We start from the raw sequence: 21,792 nt of genomic DNA, 5'->3' as shown, positions 1-21,792 counted from the left end.
GATATAAACAATTTAAAAGAAATTTCATAACAGGAAAAAAAAAGAACACTGTAAATATACAAGATCATTAAGATGGAGAAAGAAGGACTGAGGTAGGGAGGAGGGTAGGGCGAGTAAGGTATTGGGGAGTTAAATTGATCATATTTTGTTTTAAAGTATGTATGAACATATCATATTAAAACCCACAATTCTGTATAATAAATATGCACCAATTAAAAATTAAATAAAACAAATTTTAGATTACAAATGTATTCCTGGCCACCTCTTATCTTGAGCCTTTTACCAGGAGAATGAACATGCAAATTGAAGAGAATAAGCCATAACTAATTAATTTCACAATGTACAATGAGCAAAGTATTTTGGAAAAAAATGTATTTTATCAGTAGTTAATAATCATTTGGATTAGTACTATATTCTTAAATTCTCAGTAGTCTAAAATGCAGTCCATTCACTAATAGCACATTTGATAAGCAAATATATCGATTCTAATTAAATTAAGAAAATTAGACATTTTATAGGCAGTAATGATCAATGAAAATACACTTGATTATGTTTTCAATTGCTGTGAGTCCTTTATTCATTCATTTAATAAATATTTCTTTTTATTTTATTAACTTGAAATTTTTGATTGCCATCTCTTAGGCACAGTATATAAACCCTGCTGTAGTAACAGTGGCAATAATAATCATTAAGATGCTAATAATAATGAAAGGAAAAAACTGCAATAATTTTTGCATTTTCTAAATGGCATTTTTATAGGTCACTGTGCCATATTATTTATTGACCTACCTTATTTAATCAGAACAACTCATTCAGATCAGTGTTATGATCTCAATTATATAAATGAGAAGAAAATGAGTGATTAAAGATGTTAAGGCCAAAGTGATAGTTATGACAGAGATGTGTTGACATCAATGTTCAATTCTAAATGTGAAGCACAATATATTTAAAGGGATTTTAGCACATCCTGCTTCCTGACTCATTATTTTAAAATATGGATGGAAACATAATTTAGTGATTTTTATTTGCTAAATTATCTTTTATATTACAAACATTTGCAACTGTATCTGACTGTTGGGAACACTCAGTCATGGCAATTAGAATGTCATTTGATAGCCTAAATCATCTAACATTCAAGAAACTTGATTTTAATTTCTAATATCATTTTATTAGATACACAAAGTTAGTTCTGTTTATTTAATCTTTCATGTGCAATGTATCATAGAAATCTCATACTAACTTTGAAACTAAGAGTGGGTATAATAAAGAGAAAACCAATGCTGTCTACTAACAATATAATGTAAATTTAGAATGTTTGCTACATGTGTAAGTGTAAATTTTCTATCAGCCATGTTAAAAAAAATAAGGGAGACAGGAGGAATTTATTTTAATTATATACATGTATTTTTTTTTTTAATTTATTTTTGGTGTGTATGGACACAACACATTTTATTTGTATGTGGTGCTGAGGATCAAGCCTGGGTCCCACCTGTGCTAGGCGAGCATTCTCCTGCTGAGCCACAATCCCAGCCCTAATTATATATTTTTTAACCCAGTATTGTCCTTTATATATGTCATCAGTATAGGACACAGTTAGATAGTTTTCCATTCTTTTTCCCCTCCAAGTCTTATACTTGGGTCAAATATATTCCACTGTCATCAAATTTTAATTCAGATGAACTGCATTTTAAATGCATAGCACAAGAGTTTGAGTGATTTGATTGTAACCTGCCATATTTGCAGTTCAGGAGCAGATCCTGCGATCAACCTGCATGAGACTCAGTGATCTCGTACTTCTAAGAGCATTTTCACCTTGATGAACTAAACTGCACTTTCTATTTTCCAGTGTCATTAGTTACACTGGACACTAGTATATACTTTGTGGCCTGATGTAAGACTAAATAAATAACTCTCTGAGGCATTGACTCACTGTCTAGCACTTAGTTTATTTATTTAGTGTCCAATAATGTTGATCTGTGCAAGTGCTGCTCTTTTAGCATCTTCATCTTTAAATATTATAAAAGTAGAGTCAAAACTTAAGCTTTCAATAAAGTTGAATCATCCAAATTTAATATTTCTCAATATGCTGCATAAATACTTCTGTCATTTGGAAGGGACAGGGACCCATGCAAGCTAAGATGTCCTGACTCATTTGTTTATTTTATTGTGTGAATTTATAACAGTGGTTCTCAGTTTAGGGCAATTTTGCCTGCAAGATGTCAATTGTCAATATCTTGACATATTTTTTTGTGTTACCTGGTGGGTCCTACTGACATCTAGTGGATGGATGCTGGGGAGGCTGCTAAGAATCCTTATAATAAAAAAGACAATTATTTAAGCCAACATATCAATAATATTTAGGTTGACATTTTAAAATATGTTAAATGAATAACAATAAATTCATGTGACTCAAAATATTTTTTCTAAGGTTGCCTCAATAAGTTTAAAAACTGAAAGTGCATAAAATTAGGCAATTTGATTTTCCTGAACCTCAATCCCTGTATATAAATCACTTGTTACTCATAATAATGTTGCAAATAATCAATAAGGTCAGATAAATAAAATGGCTTCAGTAATTCTCATAGCATATAATAGTATTTCAATACATGGATTTCCTCTTGAGAAGGAAAAGGGTAAATATCAAGGATTATATCTCAGTTTTCAAATTTTAGTGTTTTTCTTGTTCTGATGCCAAGCTGCCATTTATTAATGGTCAAATATTAAATAAAAACACCTCAAACCTGGAAAGATATATAATCATGAGTTTCACAATAAACTAAATGTGCTTGTCTCATAAATAACTGCTTAACACTATCTTTAATGAGGACTACAGGGCAAATTAGTCAAATGTTCAATGTTCCATGAGATTTGCTATTTCATGTTGCAAAAGTTAGAAAGATATTATATGTCCATACCTTAAATATATCTGTAATGCATCCCAATTTGAATATTTTAGGCCTATCCATCTACTTTTGTTCACTTCCTGTATGAATTTCCTAAAATCATAATAAAACCAAATAGGCTTTATGGAAATAATCTAAGCAAATATTAAATTACTGTAACTAGATCATAGTATTTTGGCAAAAGCAACTGGACAACAGGATTTTTTTCAAAATTACATTTTATTTATTTATTTTTAATAAAAACATCCCTGGAAAAATAATTCAATTTTGAGTCGAGAGTCTTGAGAAGGAAAAGGGTAAATATCAAGGCTTATATGAGAGATATCTCATCTATAGTGAGCATGCTAGGCCCAGCATCCTTACTTAAATGTTGCAGAGAACAGCTGCAGAACTCTACTCTCAATTTCTTTCAAGCAAAACAAAACAAAAACACCAGAAAGGAAGCCCCTCTTCTAGAGAAAAAGAGTTTGCAAAAGCAGTTAAACCGGTGGTCAGGTTTTCATTCACCTAGTTAGTGTTTAAGATTTGGCTCCAGTTTTTGAAGGAACTGCAAGTGTCAAGAAAGCAATAGGACTCAAGAGACTTGATTTGGTATACAAGACTGAGACTCAGGCAAAACATACAGACCTGACCCACAAATGGGATGCAAACCCTTGCAAAATTTTCAGAGGCTACAGCTATCTACACAACACTGAAACAAAATACAAAGGGAACAGATTACTTTACATTCTAGCTAAGGATGTGTCTGCTGTCCTAGCATTTACTCACAGAACTTATTTCGTACAACTGAGGTTGAGAAATCATAAACCAATAGCAAGTAAATTTATGTAACGTCAGGTTAGCTGAGATTTTACGAAGGGAAAACTTTTAAATTATAAACCAAAGTTCATGCAATGAATGAAAAACCCTCATTTGTGGTATATTAGATATATGTCAAATTAATATGATATATTATATATTATTTATATATATATATATATACATATATATATGTATATATATAAGATACATGTCAAATTAATGAGAATCTGATATGGTATTTATTATATAGCATCCAGATTTATCCAAAGTGTACTCAGAATAGTGAATTTATTACTGTCTGTTATATTTTTTTTCCCATGAACTATTGAGAATAGTAACAAAAATCAGTTGTTGTCCACCATTTATTAATGACCTAAGAACTAATGCAAAATTTCTCACAGGAAAGTTTTTGTTAAAATAAATTATAGGTGATGGATGAGCTTTGTGATTGAACATTAATTTAACAAGACTCATCTTCTGCATATTTCAAAACCATCCCTTAGCTGGGCACGGTAGCATGTGCCTATAATCAGCTTGGCAGGCTGAGGCAGGAGGAGTGCAAGTTCAAAGCCTGCCTCTGCAATTTAGTGAGGTCCTGAGCAACTTTAGCGAGACCCTGTCTCAAAATAAAATACAAAATAAGTTGGGGAGTTGGCTCAGTGGTCAAAGTGCCTCTGAGTTCAATCCCTGGTACCCAATAAAACAACAACAAAAAAAGAAAATGCTGTCTCTTCATATTTCCCTTCGATTATCACTAAAGATTATACACAACTATAACTATTTAAAAGAAAAAGTAAAAAACAATTCAGAATCACTGAGGTCTGGAAACAATTTCATATTTATATATGCTTTTTGTTCTTTTTATTTGGATGTTCTTTTTTATTACAGCTTTATAGTTATACATAGCAGTTGGGGTTATCCTGACAAACTTATCAATGCATGGAAATCGATTTCAGTTATGATCCCCCACTTTTTTCCTCCTCTTTTGCCCTCCCATTTTCTCTCCCCGCTCTGACTCATCTTTCTCTGCTTGACTTCCTTTTGTTTGTGTATAAATTTGTATTTGATTGGTTCAATATAATATCCTGTCCTTCCTTCCCTCTTTCCTTTATTTTACTCTAGCTTTCACATATGATAGAGAACATTCAATTTTCAGTTTCTGATTTTGGCTTATTTCACTTTGCCTGATAGTCTCCATTTCCATCCATTTAGCAGCAAATGACATAATTTCATTATTTTCTATGCTGGAAAAAAAACCGTGTGTGTGTGTGTGTGTGTGTGTGTGTGTGTGTGTGTGTGTGTGTGTGTAAAAATTTCTTATTCCATTCATCTATTGATGGGCATCTGGGTTGATTTCATAAATTAGCGATTGTGAATTGTGCTGCTATGAATATTGAGGTGGCTGATTTGCTACAGTATATCAATGTTAGACCTTTGGGGGCAATACAAAGGAGTGGGATAGCTGGGTCCCACATAGTGGCTCCATCCCTAATTTTTTAAGGATCGTCCATACTACTTTCCAGAATGGTTGTACTAGTCTGCAGTCCCACCCACAATGTATAAGTGTATCTTTTCCCCCACAATCTTATCAGCATTTTTTATTATCTGTAGTCTTGATTATTGCCATTCTGACTGGAATGATGCAAAATATTAATGCACTTTTAATTTGCATTTCCCTGATTGCTACAGATCTTAAACATTTTTTCATGTATTTGTTGGCTATTTGTGTTTCTTCTTTTGAGAAGTTTCTGTTTAGTTTTTTTTTTTTGCGCATTTATTGATTGGGTCATTTTTTTAGTTCATTGTATATGCTGGATATTAATCCCCTACTGGAGGAGGAGTAGCTGGCCAAGATTTTCTCCCACTCTATAGTCTCCCTCTTCATACTATTAATCATTTCCTTTGCTGTGGAAAAGCTTTTCAGTTTAATGACATCCCACTTATTGATTCTTGGTTTTATTTCTTACACTTTGGGGATAGGTGTCAGCACCGATATGGTGGAGTGTTGACCCTTATATTTTCTTCTAGTAGTTTTAAAGCTTCCAGACTATTTTCTTAATCTAATACATTTCAATCTGAGTTTTTTGCAGTGTCTAGTTTTATTTTTCTACATATAACTATCCAGTTTTCCCAGCACCATTTGTTAAAAAAGCTATCTTTTCTCCAAGATATATTTTTGGCACCTTGGTCAAATATTAGATGACCTATTGGTATGTAGATTTGTCTCTGTGTCTTCTATTCTATTCTATTGGTCTTTATGTTTATTTTGATGCCAATACCATGCTGTTTTTGTTACTACCTCTTTGTAGTATGTTTCAGATTAGAAATTGATCAGATATTGTGATTCCTCTTGCTTCTCTTTTCCTGTTTAGTATTGCTTTGGCTATTCTGGATCTCTTATTCTTCCAAATGAATTTAAGAATTGTCTCTTCTAATTCTTTGAAGAATATCAGTGGTATATTGATGGGGATTGAATTAAAGCTATACAATGCTTTTGGCAGAATGTCCACTTTGACAATAATGCTCCTGCCTATTCAAAAATATGGGATGTCTTTATCTTCTAAAATTGTCTCCATTTTCTTTCTTCAGTGTTCTATACTTTTCATTGTAGAGCTATTTTTTCTCCTTGGTTAGGTTAATTCCCAAGTATTAATTTTTTTTTTTTGGTCATTGTGAATGAGATGGTTTTTCTGATGTCTTATTCAACTCAATCAGTATTGGAGTATAGGGGAGCTATTGACTTATGGGTATTGATCTTATATCCTGCTATGTTGCTAACCTCATTTATAAACTGTAAAAGTCTTCTGGTACAGTTTTTTGAATCTTATAGAATCATATCATTGGCAAACATAGATCATTTGACTTCTTATTTAGTTTTATCCCTAAGATTTCCTTTTCTTTTTTGCATGCTCTGGCTAATGTTTCAAGAACTATATTGAATAGGAATGGTGAGAGTGGACAGCATTGTCTTGTTCTTGATTTTAGAGGAAATGCTTTTAGTTTTTCCATTTAGTATGATGTTGATGTTCTTGATTGATGACTTATATTATCCCATTAATTTCTTGTAAGTATAGATTATATGTTTTGCTCAAAATAAACAAGATAGAACAATATTATAAAATAATAGGTATTTTTATAGCATGTGCTAAATAGTATAAAATATAACACAAACATTCTCATTTAATCTTCACAACATGTGTATGAGGAAGACTATTATAATTTTCTCCCTCCTTTTATTAGTTAAAACAATAGAAATTTATAAACTGAAGTCACTATTCATAATTATGCAGTTGGAATAGAAGGAACAGCCTGAAGACTGACATAATTTGGCTCTCAATTCTGTACTTCTAAGCAGTATATAAAGAAAATAGTACATTAAAAAATTGTTCCTCCATCTTGCATTCCACTTTTAGTTAATTATATGATTCACTTTACACATCTGGATTATAGGGTCAGCTTCAAGGAGGACACACTGAATTCTTCAACATCTAAGCATTTTGGTACAAGAGCATGAAATCATACCTTCATAGGTGGGTGCTTTTGTGATACTTAAAGACCAAACATGACTGGTCCTTTTCGTGAGTTCTCTATACTGCTTGGGCAGATGCATAATCAAGTTTTCACTAGACAAGGTCTTTCAAGGAAATTTTATATGATATGCATAGGAATTTAAGGCATGTATATTCAGGGAGCTCTGAGACTACCATAATCCCTGCCTGGTACCAAAGAGATTTGATTTAATAACTGCTGGTTTTCTCTTTGTAAATAGAGTCAACCTCCCCTCAACTGGGGATCCAAAGATAATGTAGGCCCCAGGCTGATCTGCATATTTTAAAGTTAGCAAGCACTTTTCAACTAGAGTAACTGTCAGGTATGTCCCAAGGAAGATGCTTCAGCTTGAAAAGAAAATGAAATTTAAAATGTCTCTTTTCACCTTCTTATTTTCTAGAAAAAAATAAATATACTCATGTTTCACAGAACTGTTCTATAATTTATTTAGTTAGATATAGTGTGATTTTTACTGCAACCATGAAAATAATGTCAAATAATTGTTGGATTTTTTCCCTCTTCGCCCCAATGCCTACAGTTTGCAAGAATTACACAGAAATAATATTATTAAGAATTTGTCAATTTAATAAATATTGATTAAATTCCTAGTGTGTGTCAAGAACTATGCTGGGAAATAATAATAGTTTATAATAATCATAAAGCAAGTATTAAGAAGCAGGGTAGACCCACAATAATCTGCATTTGGATAAAGTATAGAGATTGATTCTCTCTCTCTCTCTCTCTCTCTCTCTCTCTCTCTCACACACACACACACACACACACACAGAGTTTATGATGTCACTTTGTAATTTATCTTACAATCTTGATGCTTTTGCATGCATATATTGTGTTTATAAATATATATCATGTGTATAAGTGAAAATACAAATGTATACACCACATATATATACAAAACATGAATGAACATGTAAGTAGAGATTATCTATGAAGATCAGTGCTACAGCTATCAAAGACTGCTGTAACACAAATGATGTGCCCTCTCACATGTAAAACCATCAGTAAAGAGAAAATTATCTAAAACTCCCTCTAAAATAAACAACAACAACAACAAAAATATTGGCACTGAGGCAAAGAGCATTTTTTTGTTTTGTTTTGTTTTGTTGCTAGAACAGAGTGAACACCATTGGTATTCAGTGAAAGGTGTATGATTTAGCATGGTGGGGCCCCAGTGTTCAAAGCAGGGATTGTGAAAGAAATGAAGTGCAAGCAGTGTTAGTATCAGGAGAAGGGCTGAATATAAAGCACTGCATGTATTATCTAAGAGATCCTTACTATTTTCAAAGCATCAGGCATAGCTCTTCTTTTTGACTAATTGTTTTGATATCAGTGAAGCATGCTACTTGGACAGGAAAGGCAAGAATTGATGAGAGTCTGAACTAATGCTGAGGAGAGGAGGGATTTGAGATTATAGTGTATTTAAGGAGGTGATCCACAGGACTTAGAAACCAGGTCGATAAAAGATTTGTGGGATAAAAGGTAAAATATCAATACAAAGATACTTTCACGCTTTCTACCAGACAAGTCTCTTTGAAGAGAAAGAGATTTCAATTCAATTTGAACATTTTGAATTGAGAGAGCTAAAGAAAGACAGTGGGTTATAAATATCTATAACCAGTAAAAAATGACTATCGGAGCTATGTATGTGACACACAAGTGAACACAGATGTGACCAATCTTGGCTAAAGGTTTAGGGTGACCACAAGTGGGAAAATATACTATTTCCCACATGTGATAAAATCATATGAGTTCAAGAGAAATCAGAAATACAGAAATATGTAAAAACTCACTTGCAATATTCCAGTTATTCTAAAGGAAACTTGACCTACACCAATCAACTTGGCATTTTGTGTAATGGGATTCAAAGTCCTTCTGTATCATGATACTCTCTAGAACAAACTTGTGTGTGTGTGTGTGTGTGTGTGTGTGTGTGTGTGTGTGTGTTTGTGTGTGGTGTGTGTGTCTGTGTGTGTTTGTGTGTGGTGTGTCTGTGTGTTTAAATAAGTGAGGTATGGAAAATTAGGCTGTTGTTTAAGAATTTTTAATGCACTTAAAATTTCAGGTGAGACATATTGTCTGTCAGAAGACTGAATAGTACTGTATCTAAGAATGATTAACTTAAGGTTTATCATAACCTTCCCCAAACCTATATACTTTTTATGTTTGTACACTTTGCAATTCTGCATAACTGTTGATGCCAATTAACTCAGAGACAATTTCAAAGAAATGTATAAAGATAAATTCTAAAAACTATGGGGATCACTGGCAGCCTATCTGAAAGCTTTGTCATGCTACTTTCCTCAATGGTATAAACAAGAAACTAATATATTATGAAGAATCTCTGTTTGCTCCAATTTAACTTAAATGCCCAAAGCTAAGTTTGTGATAAGGTCTCCAGGGTTCACAAATATAGGTTTCTCTCTTTCCTCTGATGAGTATCTTCAATTCCAAAGTCTTAGCACTTCCTCAGTCTCTAGTGTGACTTTCAATTCTCCTCTGCTTTCTCCTAAATGCCCATTTAGCATTGCGTAATTTCCTTAACTACTCTGCAGTTGCCTCCAAGGAGCTTTATCTAGTTTTTAATTTCTTCCTGTTAAGCTCATTAAAAAACATCTTTTAAACATTATACAATGGAATGGTTTATAAACATGCATAATTGTGTCATTTTTCTTGAAGCAAGTATTGTTTGAGATTATTATGCAGCATAGAGATGTTACCATAAGATTGCACAGAAAGCAAATAAAAAATTAAACTAATGTTAAATTATTTTGTTGATTCACATGTGTGGTGCCTTTTTATCTCAACTCTGGAAAATCAGAGCACTCTTATATAAATGTGAATAGCAACAAGGGCAGGGAACAAAGGATAAAGACAAATTACAGCTCTTTGAACCTCATTGTTTTTGAATCAACAAAACAAAACAGTAGCTATTTGGGGCTAAATTCAAAAACTGAAGGTGAAAAATTTGCCTGTCTTCCCCTCTCACTGATTTCTGCCACTTCTTGTGTGGCTCTTAGGGAAGTCTGTGTCACATTTCTTACTTTGCCTGTCTTATGTCTGTCCTCCAATGTTTCTTACCCACATTGAGCTATCGATGATTTCAATTCTGGTGCACCAATCTGTAATGTTTTTAATATTCTAGTGAAAAGTCCTATTGATCAAATGTATGGTAGAACAAGTGACTTGAAATATCAGTCTCAAATGTCAGAAGCAGAAAACAACAACAACAACACAGAAATAACTCAAAATCTTTTGAAATCTTTAATAATGACAATTCAGGTGATGTGCAAAAGCATGTTTATTAAAGTAGCCATATATTTTGTTCAGTTTTCAGGGAACCTTCTCTGCAACATCACTGTCTAGATTTTTACTTGCTTATTACAATTCTTTGTATGCTTTACAGAAATGGCAATTACCTGTCTCCTCACATTCTTGCCTTGGCCAGAGCATACTTACCAGGAAGAATTATTTATCTGCCCTCAACTTTAAAAGAGAAGCAGATGATTCAATCTGACACCTGAGAATGAATTTAAAACAACTATAAATTGGAATTGATAGGGAAGCATACCACATAATTAAAGATCCATCAACTGTAAGATAAAAAATAAGAAGCATGCAAATAGATGTCTTTAAGGAGAAATTAAACTTAAGATGGGTGACAGGTGCTCCTTTGCCTTAGTCACTGTGTAAGTAACAATCTTTGCACCTTTTCCAGCTCTCCTCTGCTGCATGCCCTATGTGGTAAATGCTCTTGTAGGGAGAACAGACTGGCTCTCAATTAAATCAATTTCAGTGAACTTGACAAACTGAAATACTTGTATTCAACACACAGGACATGCAAATAAATAAAGTATGAATAAATCATTCTTCCATGTGTTTAAAATGTAGAGAAACACTTTTTAATTTTGAAAAATACTCAATAAATCTTGCCCTAAGAATGGTTTCCGAGTAATTCTGAAAAAGAAGCATTATTAAAGTATACATGTAGGACCCTGAATAAAAGTATTTTGAATGAATTAACTACTGAAATTGACGTGCCATGAAACCAACTGTGATATGTGTACAACATTTTTTTTTTCCTTTTTGGTACTGGGAATTGAACCCATGAGTACTTAACCACTGTGCTACATCTGGAGCCCTTTTATTATTTATTTTCAGACAGGGTCTCATTAAGTTGCTTATGGCCTTGTTAAATTGCTGAGGCTGGCTTGTGATCCTTCTGCCTCAAACTCCTGAGCTACTGAGATTATAGGCTTGTGCCACTGTGCTCAGCAACATATGTATTTTTAATAAATCTATTTAGATTATTTGACAGAAGACCAAAGTTTTTATTTTGATGAAGGCTCCATCTCAATTGTAGTTTTTCAGGAAAGTACAGAACACCTTGAAAATATTTTAATTAATATCTTAGGAAAAAACAAATATATGTATTTGCAAATATGCATACACCTTTATCCACATATATACTTTCCAACAAATTACTGAGGAAAAATACTGAGAGATAATCATTGCAATTATAACAATACAGTTCTAAAACTAGGGTTCCCCTTGGTGTGAACCAATGGAGCATGAACAATATCCTATTTAAGTCTCAGAAGGTACTAGAAATTAACAGGAATATCACTAATTATAATCAAAATGAAATATACACCTTGTAATGGATATTGTCCTGTACAAATCAAGAAATTAAATAAAATGATAAATAATTTTTGATACTTCACCAGAGCTATAATAGCAAGTTCACAGCAGACCAACTTTCAGAATCTAAGGTTGTGTCTAAGAATACAAAGAAGTCCAAGCTAACATGAAAAAGTAAAAGAAAACATAGAGGCTAGAGTAAGTAGTCATGGTTAAAAATAATTTTATCATCAATTTTGATGACATTAATTACCTGGCAGAAACACTTTAGCCAGGTGACCAAGGTTAACTTCATCAGTCCTAAGAAAAATTGACAGCATGTACTCCCTGATAAGTTATGACATACGGACAACACATCCCTTTTGGATATATCTCACAAAGGTGCATAGCTTTAATCTACTCATGAGAAAATATCAGACAAACCCAATTTGAAGATACTCTGAAAGAACTGACTAGTGTTCCTGTAAAGTATCAATGGAGTGAAAACAAAGCCTGAACTCACACACTGGAAGTCAGTAAGAAGATATGATAACCAAAAGCAAAATGAGATCTCCTAAAGACTAATGGAAAAGATGATGAAATTCAAACAGTAAGAAATTTGATAGTGAGAAACTAATGTGATTCCATTTTTGAGAAACTGGACTCTACCTCAGAACAAAGCCTGTCCAAGGAGGGGGCGTGATCCTTGTCCTTGGAAAAACCCACAGAGCACTCCTAGGCACATACCCACCCTGCTGAGTTGTTTGTAAATTACAGGAGAGGTCGCTGGTGCCAGGTGTCCCTGATTCAGTTAGGCTAGGTGAGGACCCATAGCAACCCCCCTAGCAACCTCCAATCAGCATGAGACAGGGAAAATACTTGGAATGCCAGATGACCCCCAAGTAGTTTATGGTGGTTGATAACATGTTGGGGAACCAGGTAGTTTAGCACATATACCCCTCACGGCCTAAACCAATCAGTTCAAATGAATCCCCCTATTGTACTAACCAGTCACCCCTACCCAATTTGTTCCCGCCATTGAATGTGCTAATCAATGTTAAGAGTTGTTGTTTGATTTTCCCACAGTATGGAATGATTTGCTGTGTGATGTTGTGACACATAGAGTATCCCCCCAAAATCTATAAAATCTCACTGAACAAAGGACCAGGATTCACTCCCTAAAACACTGCATCGGGAACAGTTGTGAGTCCAGGCTTGAGATAAAGACTTTTGTGTGATTGCATCGGATTCAGCTCCTGGAGGTCTATTGGGGTCCCACAAATCTGGCATAACAATAGGAAAAGTGATTAGAAAAAATATTTGGCATAAACTGAACTTTACAATTGAGATTATGAAATATAAAAAAATGGACTGAGTATTTACATGTGGTAGACTTGAAATTTTGACCATACTATATTACCCACCAAACACTTATCATTTGCTTTCTTTACCAGGGTTATACTGATCTCATATAGTGAGTTAGAAAACAGTCTTTCCTTTCTGTTCTCTGGAAGACTTTGCATAAAACTAGAATTTTCTGGTCCATGAATTTTCTGTTCTTTGAAAAATGAGCTATTTGTGTCTGAATGGTAGATGATTTTAAAATCATCCTTTACTTCTTCATTAGTAGGGTTTGGTATAGTTTAAATTATTTGTATTCATTTTTCAACATACAATATTTCTAATATTTTCTAATTTTTCAATCTTCTGCAGTTGTAGTCTTTTTCTGTAAAATTTTTAATAATAGGTTTTTCTTTTTCTTCCTTTTCCATAAGAAACGTTTCCAGACATTTGATTGTTTTGTAAGGTCTTTAATATAAGAAACAATGTTTTATATTTTTTTAAAGAGAGAGTGAGAGAGGGAGAGCGAGAGAGAGAGAGAGAGAGAGAGAGAGAGAGAGAGAGAATTTTTTTAATATTTATTTTTTAGTTTTCGGCGGACACAACATCTTTGTTTGTATGTGGTGTTGAGGATCGAACCCGGGCCACACCACACGCATGCCAGGCGAGTGAGCTACCACCTGAGCCACATCCCCAGCCCAATGTTTTATATTTTTAATCTCTTCCTTTTATATGTATCAACTTTATTAGTTTCTATATTTTTTTACTATCTCCTATTTCTTTAGCTTGGTGTTTATGTCATTTTCCTATGTTTCAGGCTTGAACTATTAATTTAATTTCATCTTGTCTTTATTTTTTTATAAGTATACAAATTGATAAATTATCTTCTTTTTGATATTTTTGATATTTTTCTTTCAAGTTTTTTTCAAAAATATAAAGATTTTAATTTACCATTTTATGCTAATGTTTAGCTTGTGGCATAGTCAAAGAGTTTAATAAATACTGTTTTAAAAATTTTACTCAAACTTGCCTCATAAAATAGTCCTTGATCATATTGCAATAAATACTATCTGCTTAAAAAAATATGTAATCTCAAAATGGATATCATTAAGTTTTATGTACATATAAATCAAATCATTCATATTATTTATATTTGTTTTCCAAACATATCATATATTTGTAATTTTGTGGATGGTTAACTGATACTTAGTTGAGAACACATTAGCTTGGCTGCATTTCTTATGTACTGTAGATTTGAAAATAGATAATAAAAATACTAAGGTTTTTAGCAGAGATCAGATTTTAGGCTTTCTAAAACAAATGAAGTTAAACTGTTGACCTTCATAATGAGTTCTTTCTGTATTGTAGTGATCATTTTTGTATTCTTTCTGTATTGTGATGATTTTTGCATTTCACAAAGGACATTTTTCTGTATTTTAATAGATTGATTTGTTGACTGTATGACATTTAATTTTTTAAAGAAAGTTCTTGAAGTAAGAAGGCTAGAGTTCTAGTTGTGCACTAGAAGATTGATGATACAGGCATATATCAAACACATAATAAGCAGTTCTATAGATTTAAATGGGTAATTTTTTATGAGGAGGAAAAATGTATTAAACTGAAATAAGAAAAACATGTAGGAAAACCTCAAGGAGAAAGATGTTACTCCTAAGTATAAATTAAGGGAGAGAATGAAAGAGCAAAATTAGGAAAAGTCAGCCTATGGATCTTTTGTTGTACCTTAAGTAAAATGGGAGCAATCATCATATAGTGCTTATAATATTCAGAGGGAAAACATTGGTGAAAAAATTCAACCAGCCTATGTTTTATGTCCTTGTGGCACACATAAATAGGTATGTAGATAGTATAGTGCCTGGCAATGGAAAGAGGTAAGAAGCACGACTGGTATTACTGTTTCTGACCAGTCTATTTGCAATTAGGTTACTGATGGAATGTTTCTGAGAAGGTCAGAGTTGGGCAAGTACTTGAAGGAGGTGATCAAGGGAACCATCCAAATACCCAGGGCTCAGGTGTTCCAAAGTGAAGTGATGAAAAAGGCCAGGAGAGGCAGTAGGAGAGTAGTCACGAAATGAGTTAACTGACTTTCCATAGTGTGATACCAGAGACAGAGAAAAAGGTAAGAAAATACCCTCTGAGACCAACTGGTATGTGATGAAAACTGAGTTTTCACAATGTTCTCCTAGAAAATTACTTTTAAAACTGAGTGAATGTATATGCCTGTATTAGGTTGTTACATCTGCCACAGAAATTCCATAGTCTTGGTAGCCTAAAGAAAAGGAAATTTATCATCTCACAGTTCTAGAGGCTAGATTTCTAAAATCATGCTGTCAGCAGGTTTATTTCTTCTGAGCTGCCCCCTGCCCCCGACCCCTTGGCATAACACCATTCCTGAAGCGCTTCACCCATGAAAGTGCTATTTCCTTCTGACAAACTGCATTTTAAATATATTTGTATAATTGGGAGAGGATTTTACTTGAGGGAAATAGCATGAGAAAAATACATAGAATGATGTTAGAAAGAAAGTAGGGGTCAGAAAAAACTAAATGGTCTAGTTCGATGCAAATCTTTCATGAAAGTGAACAAAAGCCAAATATGTTAGGAAAGATATATGTAGGCAATAACATGGCTAGACAAGAGGTCTGAACTTTATTATGTATATTAAGGTGAATTACTTAAGGTTTATGAGCAAGAAGGCGCAATAATCAGAACTGTGCTTCCAGTCGATTAACCTGTCAGAAATATGTAGTTTATGACCAGGTGCTAAACATAAATCTCATTAGCAGTAGAGGTTGTTCAAGCTGGAAGCACATCCAGGTACACCAAGGGCTTAGATAAATTCTTGTTTTGCTCTGGAAGGAAGGTGAGTTTGTCAGATTTTAGTGTTTTTTTTTTCTCTGACTCTGAGAAGGGCATCTTGATATTTCTGCCATCGACTTTCCTTTGTTTTTTGTTGTCACAAATAGAAATTAGATTCCTACCTCTTACAGCTGATTTCACTGGAATTTTGGAACGTTCTGTCTTGCAGCTAAAGGAAGAGAAGAAAATTACCAAATACAGCATAGCAAAATTAATTAAATAGAAATAGTCACTGTGTATCCTGTGATTTATTGTGATTGTATAAACACACATAGATATATAACTGCACTCAAAGCAAAAGAAAAAAAAGACAACATGCTTATTTTCAAAACCAGAACTCCTGATACTATTAGAGGTTGGTTCTCAGTATTCATTTTAACACACACACACACACACACACACACACACACACACACACACACCAGTCAAAGCCCTCATGCTCCTAGACTTTAATAGAATGTTAACCATAATTGGTATACTCAAAGAATGAATCAATCAACATCTAATGTAGAGTTTAAGATTTACAGGATTCTCAGATACATTTTACTTCTGAAAATTCTGTTCAGAAATCTCTGTATTTATCTCTTCTTATTCTCTGCAGACACCATTCATCTTCGGGTTCTTGAATCTTCCCCAGTCGGCACAGCTGTTGGAAGTGTGAAAGCAACCGATGCCGACACTGGGAAAAATGCTGAAGTAGAATACCGAATTATTGATGGTGATGGGACTGATATGTTTGACATTATAACTGAGAAGGACACCCAGGAAGGCATCATAACCATGAAAAAGGTGCTCTGCATCAGCAGAAAAAAGCATTATGTGTTTAGAGAGTTGAGGTTTCATTATGTACTTTTCACTCATGCATTATCCATTAAAAGATATATCACTGCCATGCTTGAATGTAATTCATAGTTTACTTAAGAAGGATATAAAGCCAAAAAGCTTCTTAGACATGTTCACTGTGTTTCTATTGATTGAAACATGAGTCTTGAGATTTTACAAAATTTAAAAAGTTAATGTATGTGTGATTATTTTTTCAAGTCATATTAATAAAAGGCCACAATAATAACATTATTTTCTTAAGAAAATGCTTAATAGCTAATAAGATCAATATATCATTATAGTTGGAAGCATAAAATGTAGTACACCATCCAGATTCATGAAGCAATAACTAGAGATGCTAATAAAAACAGAATGGATTGGAACATAATTCAATTGTTCACATTTCCCCTTATGCTATGTAATTTAAACTTTTCTGCTAACATATGTTCAGTGATACAATTTTAAGGTAACCAGTAATGTTATTGTAGGATCAGTGCCATCTTATGAGAAAATGCAGGGAAAATTTAAAAAAACAATAATTTCTAATGAAATGCCAACCATCAAGTAACCACTGAGGCACTGGTTAATAAGAAAACTCTCCTGAGAGTGCATGGCAAGGCAGGAGGTACTCAACCTTCATTAAACAGTGACCAGCAAAGGGCAAAGCAGCTTTATTATTTTCCATGACCAGAATGTAGCACTCATGCAAACAGAATATTGTGCATCTAAAAATGAAAAAGAAAATGGAGGAAGTCTGATTCAGCAATGTCTTCTCTGTTAATAAAACTTATCTTTCAGAGTGAATGTGAGGTGAGAGACATAGTTCTTTATTTGTGACAGTTAAACTATATTGATATTTAAAGCCCCTTTTTTGTTTATTAATGCATCCTCATGCCAACTTGCTATTAAATCTTTGCTCTCTTTTTTATGTGTTATTTTTACTTATACGTGACAGTAGAATGTATTTTGGCATGTTATATATACATGAAGTATAACTTCTCATTCTTGTGGTTGTACAGGATATTGTCCTTTCTTATTCCTGAGATTTTCTTTATTTTGACTCTTTCAAGCAAGTATGGAAATTTATCACCAAGATTTTGTAAATTTAAAATTTAAAAAAATTTTGGTACCAGGGATTGAACTCAGGAGTACTCAGCCACTGAGCAAAAAACCTAGCGCTATTTTTTTTTTTTTTTGATGCTGGGGATTAAACCCAGGGCCTTACACATGCAAAGTAAGCACTCCACTAACTGAGCTATATCCACAGCCCCTCCCAGGCTTATTTGGTATTTTATTTAGAGATAAGGTATCACTGAGTTGCTTAGCACCTCACTTTTGCTGAGGCTGACTTTGAACTCACAGTCCTCCTGCCTCAGCCTCCTAAGCTGCTGGGATTAGAGGTGTATGTCACCAAACCCAGCTTCACTTTTTTTTGCTTAGAAAAATTTAGCAGTACCCAATACCTCAAAACACACATGTGTGCATGCCAACATATACATAATCTGCCAGTCCATTTTTTTTGTAGGGAATCACCACCTATGAGATAGGTTTGAACATATAGCCCAATTTTTTGCAAGGTTTAAAATCTCATTTTCTTAAGTTCCAAAGTGTTACATTTTGAATATATAAAAAGTAAAAATTGAATCCTAAACAATATTTAAGGATTATATAATTATCTGTGCTACTTTCTAAACTTATTAATAAGCAAATCAAATGCATTCAACCTGGATTTTAAAAATCATTCTCTAACTTGAAATGAGCATGTCATACAATTCCCCTCACTTTAATTGAATGACATTTGTCTTTTTACAGCCACTTGACTATGAGAGCCGGAGACTTTACACGCTGAAGGTTGAAGCAGAAAATACCCATGTGGACCCACGTTTTTATTATCTAGGACCATTCAAAGATACCACAATTGTGAAAATCTCTATGGAAGATATAGATGAACCTCCTGTTTTCAGCAGGTCCTCCTACCTCTTTGAGGTTCATGAAGATATTGAAGTGGGCACAATAATCGGGACTGTAATGGCAAGGGATCCAGACTCTGCTTCCAGCCCCATTAGGTAATTATGCCTGTGTTTGAGATGAAACAGAAGAAATTGAAATTCACATAGAGATTATGAAATTCTATTTGAAACATTTAATGCAATAAAATACTACAGGAGTTTTTCTGTAAGTTATACATAAATTTGGTGAGCCCAGTGTTTAAGGTAAATTGGCTTTAAATATCTGGGAGCAGGTGTGCACAAGGGTTATAGCTTATTCTTATCACATTCTATAGACTGAAGTCTGGCTTGTATCATCTGTTTGTCTCCTTAAAGTGTTTGTTGTTTTCTGGGGGAAACGAGGTACTGGGGATTGTACTCAGAGGCACTCAACCACTGCCATATCCCCAGCCTATTTTGTATTTTATTTAGAGACAGGGTCTCAATGAGTTGCTGAAGCTGGCTTTGAACTCTTCCTGTGTCAACCTCCCACTAGGATTACAAATGTACATCACTGTGCCTGGGCTCAAGAATACTTTTTTAGATGTACATTCATGTTGCAACCAAGCCATGATATTTGTATGTGAGATAAATATAAATGGTTAAAAATAATGTGATTGTGTTATAATTCAGTTTTCTCATAATTTTTACAAATTGTACTTATACTCTAGTCATCAAAGAAGGGAATTTTTGCATTGTTCTCGGTTTTTGGCTTTGTTGTTGTTGTTGTTGTTTAGCTGTCTCAAAAAATGCAAGGACATTCCAGAAATATCAGTCACTCAACATTTTTCTTTATTATGGCAATCAAAACACGTGAGATGTGATAGACACATAAAAATGAGAAAGACTCAAAGTTTGCATTGACATTTGCACTGACATAGCAAGGAAACACAGATATACCTAATATTCATCATCAAAGTGAGCGCTTACTTTAGTCTGTTTTTCCATCATGTGTTCTGGATTTCATTTGTTTCCTTAATTCTCAGCAGGTTGATTTTGCTTCCACATGAGCTAGTAAAGTATGAGTTTAAAGGTTTGCTGTACAATTTCTGTATGTACTCATGAATCATTCACCTGACTCTGGTCAGACTTACTTTGAAAATTGTATAAATTCTGCCAACTTTCAAGTGAAGTCATACTATATACAGTGACAAATGTATGTATGGTTTTATTTAATTATATAATTATGCATAAATACTATTTCTTGGATTGATGTGCAGCATCACAGTTTACATGCTGCAGAAGAAAACTGTACATAATATTCACATATTTCTCCCAACTGCCAGCAGGACTTGCCTATGAATATCACCCCTCCAGTCCACTTGTCTTCATCTAAGTAGCTGCATTCCCTGAATTTTTCTTTAAGCTTTAAAATAACTAATATACATGTTTAATTTTACCCCTTAAATACTTACCAAGCATTTTCTTGGCAGAAATTCTAACTAACATCAGCCGTCTCTGTTCTGGGTCCCTGATTTCAAAATGATCCTTTTAAAAAATGATACATCAGAGTTTTGATGATACAAAATTAAGTTGACTAGTATTAAGTCCTGATATAAAGATATATCTCCACAAAGTGAAATATACATTCCATCCTCACATAGATTGATGGCTATTTTATATTAAAATCTATATGTAGGTACTTAAAAACACAATAAATATAATGTTTAATGAAAACACAAATCAAATGACCAGGAAGAGTCCATTCACGCATAGAATATACAATGCCAATAGGTATGGCTTTGTATCACCTTGTTGTAGAAAGTAGGAAGGCATACTCTTATATCTTATTATTTTTGTAGAACAAGCAGATACAATGTATACATGTGATATACTATACTATGTATATAATCAAATAAATATAAATATTGTGGATAAGTATGCACATATATGTAGTAAATTTATATATTCTACAGGTTCTGCATCTACCAATTCAAACAAAATCAATGGAAAGTTTTTGGAATAATTTTGTTTGTACTGAATGTATGAAGACATTTTTCTTGTCATTATTTCCTAAATAGTATAGCACAATAATTACTTGTGTAGGATATGGCATTTATCTTATAATATTTATTATAAACAATCTAGAAATGATTTAAAGGAGAATGTGCATTGGTTCTAATTTCCAGTAGATATAAAAGGACAATTTTATATATTCAAAGAAATAAAATAGCCTTGCAAGTCTAATGTATTTATGTCATCATTCTGGACATGTTACAAATTATGTCATATATCCTAAATGGTAATGCAGTAATCAAAAATTTTTACTGAAAACATGTATCTTGGAAATGATTTTAAAAGAAAAATGAAAGTTAACATATAATTTGGTGATTAAGAATCAGAAAATAAAATTATATTTTGAATAATATTTGAAAAAGAAGGGATGTAGTTTCTCTACATCTTCAAGATAATATCACATAATACTCTAAATCTTATTATTGCTTCTTTAAACTGAACTGCAAAAAACTAAGAAAAACACAAAAACTGTGTTTGGCAAAATCATGATACATGATAACAAAAGCTTTCTATTAATGTACATATTTCAACTTCACATCACATTTCTATATAAATAAGGGAACTTCTATTTGCCAAAATTCCTAATAATTCTGTCATTCTTTCTTACATTGGATAAATATTTTTAGATAACCATATCAGATATTAACATATTATTCAAGGAGTTTTCATTCCATTGGAGAAGAATATGAGAATCAAATAATATTCACTAACTGCCTACTAAAGTTACAGTAGTAGATATATTATGATAGTGGTCAGTAGGCACATTGTTTTCAAGTTTAAATTCCTGTTTTAGATTTGGAATGAAACAAATTCCAAATACATGAGATAAATGACAGATATAGTTGTACAGTTACTTTAGG

General features: G+C 33.1%; 1 protein-coding gene across 1 annotated transcript in view; it reads left to right on the top strand.

Annotated features, from left to right (window-relative positions):
* LOC143386213 (cadherin-10-like) overlaps positions 1-21,792 on the top strand; it is a 95,321-nt gene that overhangs the window by 9,329 nt on the left and 64,200 nt on the right. The window contains 2 exon segments of the mRNA XM_077107989.1: positions 16,708-16,895; positions 18,741-18,994. Of these exon segments, the coding sequence (XP_076964104.1) occupies positions 16,708-16,895; positions 18,741-18,994 (442 nt within the window).

Source organism: Callospermophilus lateralis, unplaced genomic scaffold, assembly GCF_048772815.1.
Source record: "Callospermophilus lateralis isolate mCalLat2 unplaced genomic scaffold, mCalLat2.hap1 Scaffold_105, whole genome shotgun sequence".
NCBI lineage: Eukaryota > Metazoa > Chordata > Mammalia > Rodentia > Sciuridae > Callospermophilus > Callospermophilus lateralis.
Note: the sequence above shows the minus strand (reverse complement) of the source record. Positions and strands in the feature narration are given on the sequence as shown.